Below are 5876 nucleotides of genomic sequence, written 5' to 3' on the forward strand. Positions count from 1 at the left end.
GATTATGAACTTTATCCATACTCAGTACATCACACCCCGATAGCCTAAGTCTGATTCTAGAAAACGCCGGGCAGCTCCACAAAAAATGCACTGCGGTTTCCTTATTCTCAAGACAGGATATTCATATTAGGTCGTTAATGATTCCCATGGTAGACCTATGCTAACCACAGGTGTTGTGCCCTGTGTATACACCCACCAGTACTCTCCGGTCCTTCCTACTAAGTTTTAGGAAAAAGGTAGCTAGTTTGCTGTTTGGTGCATTCGCAAAGTACTTGGCTACACTGCAGGAGGCCAACTCATATCAACGTCTTCTATAAGTAGACATCATGAAGTCTTCAATCCATAGTTGAATCGATGTGGGATTTACACCTATTGTAGAAATGGTACAGGGGCCAGGCATATCTTGCAGAGCCTCGCCAGTTTATCAGCCAACTCGTTTCCTGTAATACCACAATGTCCAGATACCCAAATAAGCCAAACTTTGTTGTGCTTTCCAACACTGTTCAGTGTTTACACTCAGCGACTAATTTCGAGGAGCAGCATGGGTTAGCAAGGGCTCTTAGTGCAGTTTGACTCTTACTACAAATTCCGATACGACTACTAAGACCATGAGGTCGAAGTGTAAACCTCCAATAAATCTAAATAAAAGAAGCACAAATACTGTCTTTCTGTTGAGGAGAGCATAACTTCATTCTAATAACGTCCACGGCTGGTCTCACTGTGGCCGATTTCGCCAATCAAGCTTTTCAGCACATTTTTCCAAGTTTCGCAACATATCTTCGCACTTTTGATTGAATGTTTGAATTATTAAATTTACATTCTAAATATTTTTTCTTAACAGTGTTTCACGAAAAATTCCTGTAGTCTACTGGAAAGAAAGCGCAGTTTCTAGGCATCCAATTGACATCAGCCTTTCAGCTGATTTTTCGATTTTCAAAGACTGTGCGCAAAATGTCGAATGTAGGGTTGCCCGCGGTCTTGTTCAAATCAAATAAATATCTATGCCATTCTCTTCAAATTGGTATGCCAATGAAGCCTCATTTCCAAACCTCGTGCCAAACAAGTGGCTGTAAATGCATCGTCTTCTCCATGAGTTATAAAAATCTAAAAAAATGACTTGTTAAAAATGCTTAACACCAACCAAGCGTTCTTTGGTCCATTGGGTGAACTTTGTTCAAAGGGAAAGCGAGCCAGTTTGTAAATGCTCAACCACACTTTGAATTTCGACACACACTCGAGCTTGACTTGTTTACAGTAGCACAGAAAACAAACTATGCTACATATCACGCTGAAATTTGCCATGTAAGCTTATAACAAAAAACAAAAAATTTATTTTTGCCATATGTCATCCGCGGACCGTTTTATTGATAACGTCTCGTTCATATTTGAGCAGAAGTACTTCTTGAAAATAAATTTGCTTGACAAAAACACTATTAATGTATGGACAGCCGTTATGTTTCTGTCTCAGAAATTCATTAGCATTTATTTTCGATTAAAAACTTCTTCACAAAACTCACTTAGTCTACACCTTTTTCCAACGAAAGTATAAAATTTCACCCACAAAAGCAACTAACCCAAGAACCATGCAACCGAGATATTGTATTTGTATCCAGAAAAAGTCATCCACCACTAACGGTCGTCCATATTCGATCGGTTTACTTAAATCTTCGAATACTAACATTTTCAGTTTTGCCATTACAAAGAAATTTAGCGATACCCATTCCTTCATAATACCTGAAGAATGCAGACGCAGTATGAAGTCATCCAATAAATCAACGTAAGGTAGATCTGCTCGTGTGGGCATACACAGAAATGTATTTTTGAAGAAACACAAATCCGTGTTAAAGTAGTAAATAGGTCGTGCGAAGAGGCTCTGCAGAAAATTGAAGATATCCCAACGAACACTTGACACCGGATACACATATTTTGTGTTCATAGATGAACGAAGCCTCAGCCACACATTGAAGTCAGCGACGATTTCGGTGAGATGCATGTGCTCCGCAAGGCTCTGATTGGCAGATAATACAGCAATCTCGTGTGCAGGGAATGAAATTCTGAGACCAGCAGCTTCTATGTCCTCGTAACTACGATACATCGGCAGTAGAGGTGGGCGTGTGAGAAAAGATTGCAGATAAGCTTGGTAAGTTGTATTGGTAATGATGCTCATATAGCAAAGTAAAAATATGACGAACTTCACTCTCAGACTCGGTTTGGCTGCTATCACGAAGGATTGACCCAACATGCCACGAATACTTTTATCATTCAAGAAGAGGTTAATAAAACTGAGTTGCATGCGAGTATTGAGATGAGTGAACAGTGCAGCAAAAATTACAATAAACACGAAGATATAGAAAAGTGTGGGCAGTCGAATTATGCCAACGAACAGCTCATTAATGGGCACTGTTTCGGGTAGTGGTACCATATAACAATAATCCAAAGTCTCCACTGGATATGACATCGCCTCCAAATCATTATTGGACTGAGGATATACCAGGCCTGCAGCTATATCGAGGCTGCCATTTTGTGCTAGCTCCATCAATACACCATAGAAGGTAGTTTTTCCCACCTCTAAAGGATATTCTATGGTTAGAGTAGCATTTCGTTTGGCTGCAAATACCTTTAGCAATCTGCCGATGTATCCTTCTAATTCCAAATCTCCGTTATCCTTATAGTACAGCATAGTGCGTGGCTCAAGCTGGTCCGGGTAGGTACGTATTGGTGCACCGTGCATATCACGGAATTGTTGCTCGAAGATGAAATTCGAAGTGAGTTCTGTGGAATGCAGACTCTTTTCTTTGTAGGGTGGCGCTTCCAACGGAAATCTGTTGCAGGTGTGGTAGTTGTGCGTCTCCGTAAAGTCATTTTGAATTATTAGCACATTGTAAATGTCATTAGCCATGGCATCATTGCAGTATTGTTTGATCAGCTCCAGATTGGTCGCATGTGGCACATAAACCAAAATACGCGTTTGCTTCAAGCCACGAAACACATTCAGCTCTGCGAAGGTGGCAGCCACACCGCGCTGTTTTAGGCAGAGCAGAATAAGCAGCTCTTTTGAGAATTGTGTGTTGTATTGGTATTCCAACCTTTTGTTGAGCAGCACCACAGGCAGCGATATCTCTTGAAGAAGATTTTCAAAAACGCAATTCTCTTTCGATGACTGCCCAATGGCGATTGTATTGTAGTCACGCTCCTCCCGCACCATTTCTAGCAATTTTAGTAGCTCTTCGTTTACTGCGTCATTTTCAGCCGCAGAAAGTATAGAAGAGTTGATGGAATTCGGCTTGAGTGCCAGCACTAATAATATTACTAAATATTTTAAACACTGCACTACTGTCATGATGGAAGTGGTGAACAAACGGCGTGACTCGATGCACTGAACTCTATATTGGCACCTCTTAACATTTAAAGGCACACTTACGCTGAGATGCATTGCGTGCAAATATTTGCTGCCAATTTATGTTCAGAAACAATCAACACTTGTTCGGAAAATTGTTTGACATGTCCTGCTTCATGTTGTCTAAGCGGAATCCATGAAAACTAATGTAGGCTACAGTACTGATGTTGTACCTATTTTGATTAACTTATTTTTTTAAGTTCATATTGCATACGCATGGATTTTTCCATTGAGAATATTTAATGAACCCTGCTTTCATGGTTATATTTTTTTTTTTTCAAGTACTAACGATTTCTTGTAGCGTCAAGTATGATATTAGCTATCAAAGCTATTCGCTAACTGGATATGAATTTCGTATTATAAAAAATAAACTACATGCATGAAGTTGTTTCACGTATTCTTCTATCAAGTAAGCTGCTGATGCAATAGAGTAAGAAAAAGCGTAGTTGTAAGGAAATCATATTTACTTATTTTTTTTTTTTATTGACAATTGTATTTATAGTTAACTATTGTGTAAAATACAAAAAGCTTATAGCTATGGCTGCTGTGACCGTAAGGTAATATACTGGATGTGTATATATGAGTATGTAGAGTGTTAGCTAAATTTCATTTAAGATATTACAATTTTTTAAATGGCTTATAATTTTGATAATGTTCTCTGTAGAATTGTTTAAAAGTAGATCAGTAGGTTTTGTGCTGTTTTGTGCTGTTTAGTGATTTTCTGTGTTTTGTAAAATGTGTACAGTCATCTAGGATGTGTTTGATATTTGGAGCTGAGTTATTGCAGTATTTGCAGATATTTACGAAATTTTTTATTAGATATTCGTGTGTTAGTCGTGTGTGTCCAAGCCGTAGTCTAATTATTTTTGTTATTTCCCTTCTAGTTATGTTAGTATTATGTGTAGATGTGTGTTCATTGATTGCTTGCTTCATTGTGTTAACAAATTTGTACCAGCTTGTTGTTTGTTCGAATGTGGAGTGTTGTTTATTTTTGAATATTTTTGTTATATGACTTTTAATATCTGTGTGTAGGAGGTCCAGAGACATAGTTAGGCGCGGTTTTGTGCTTCTTTTGTGTTTTTTCAAAAATTATTTATTTATTCAATAATATCTATTTTGTCCCTTTCAAAGTAGTCCCCATGAGGTATTATGCACTTGTGCCAACGTTTTTTCCAAGCTTCGAAGCAACTCAAAAAATTATTTTTTTTATCTTGTTCAGCTCCTCTTTCGATGCCATCTTTATCTCGTCAATCGTAGCGTAGCGTCGTCCTTTCATGAAAATCTTCAGTTTCGGGAACAAGAAAAAGTCATAGGGGGCCAGATCTGGGGAGTACGGTAGCTGTGGCATCATTAGCGTGCTGCTTTTGGCAAGAACCAATTTTCGTTCTTCCACAAATCCGGGCGTTTCTGACGAATGGCGGATTGCTTCGCGCAAATTGTGCATAACTTGCAGGTAATACTCCTTATTGACCGTTTAACCCTGTGGCAAGATCTCATGATGCACAACGCCCCTGCAATCGAAGAAAACGTTAAGCAAAACTTTTACATTCGACCAACTTGGCGCGCTTTTTTCGGTCTTGGTTCGTGCGGCAGCTTCCACGTTTCCACGACATAACCATAAATCCATGATTCGTCACGATTTATCACCCTCTGGAGCAAATTTGGGAGTCCAAAATCTCATGAGCAATGCTCGTGCGATGCTGCTTGTGGTCGAAATTGAGCAGTTTTGGTACGAATTTTGCGGCGACCCGTCTCATGCCCAAATCATTGAAAAAAATCTAATGGCACGAGCCTATCGATATGTCTAGGTGCTCAGCAACTTCTCTAAGGGTGATTCGACGATTGGCCAATACCATTTTCTTCACTTCATCAATTTTTTCGTCTGTTATTGAAGTTGTCGGGCGTTCGACTCGCTTTTCGTCGTTCACATCTTCTCGGCCTTCTGAGAACATTTTGTACCACCAATAAATATTGCTATGGGCCAAAGTAGCTTCTCCGTATGACACAGTCAACATTAGGAATGCATCCGCACACTTAATTTCGTTTTTCACACAAAATTTGATACAGGTTCTTTTATCCATCTTTTTGAATAGGTAAAAATCGAAGACGAGCCGAAACACGGGCAAGCAAAACAGCTGTCAACAATTAACTGAGCATTCAAAATGGCCGAACTCGTCGGCATGAGTGAGAGACATGAGTACAAACATATCGCCACAAAAAAATCGAAATTCGAATATACGTCACCTGCGAAAATTCAAAATTCGGGATACTTTTTGAACATACCTCGTACCTCACTATTAGTGCCAGAAGACTGTCAGTAATTCTTCATGGCCTTTACGTTTGTTAAATGTTTATGAATGCCAGATATTTTAATGTGACATCCTTTCCAAATAAAGGTTAAAATGGGTTAAACTCGATTCTTTCTTCAGTACCGATGCGACCAACGTGAAAAGTTAGAGCAGGGGGCCAAACAAATTTG

The 5876-nt window shown here is 39.2% G+C and overlaps 1 protein-coding gene across 1 annotated transcript; it reads right to left on the reverse strand.

Annotated features, from left to right (window-relative positions):
- Positions 1-1522: 1522 nt before the first annotated feature.
- On the reverse strand, positions 1523-3340 carry LOC129246392 (uncharacterized). Its single transcript, XM_054885182.1, has one exon. The coding sequence runs from the start codon at positions 3338-3340 to the stop codon at positions 1523-1525; it is 1818 nt and encodes a 605-aa protein (XP_054741157.1).
- Between the last annotated feature and the right edge of the window lie 2536 nt (positions 3341-5876).

This window comes from Anastrepha obliqua, chromosome 4 (genome assembly GCF_027943255.1).
Source record: "Anastrepha obliqua isolate idAnaObli1 chromosome 4, idAnaObli1_1.0, whole genome shotgun sequence".
In the NCBI taxonomy this organism is placed as follows: domain Eukaryota; kingdom Metazoa; phylum Arthropoda; class Insecta; order Diptera; family Tephritidae; genus Anastrepha; species Anastrepha obliqua.

Bases quoted from the DNA above. Each gene is read 5' to 3' on its own strand.
- LOC129246392 (XM_054885182.1), bottom strand. From the start codon at position 3,340: ATGACAGTAGTGCAGTGTTTAAAATATTTAGTAATATTATTAGTGCTG.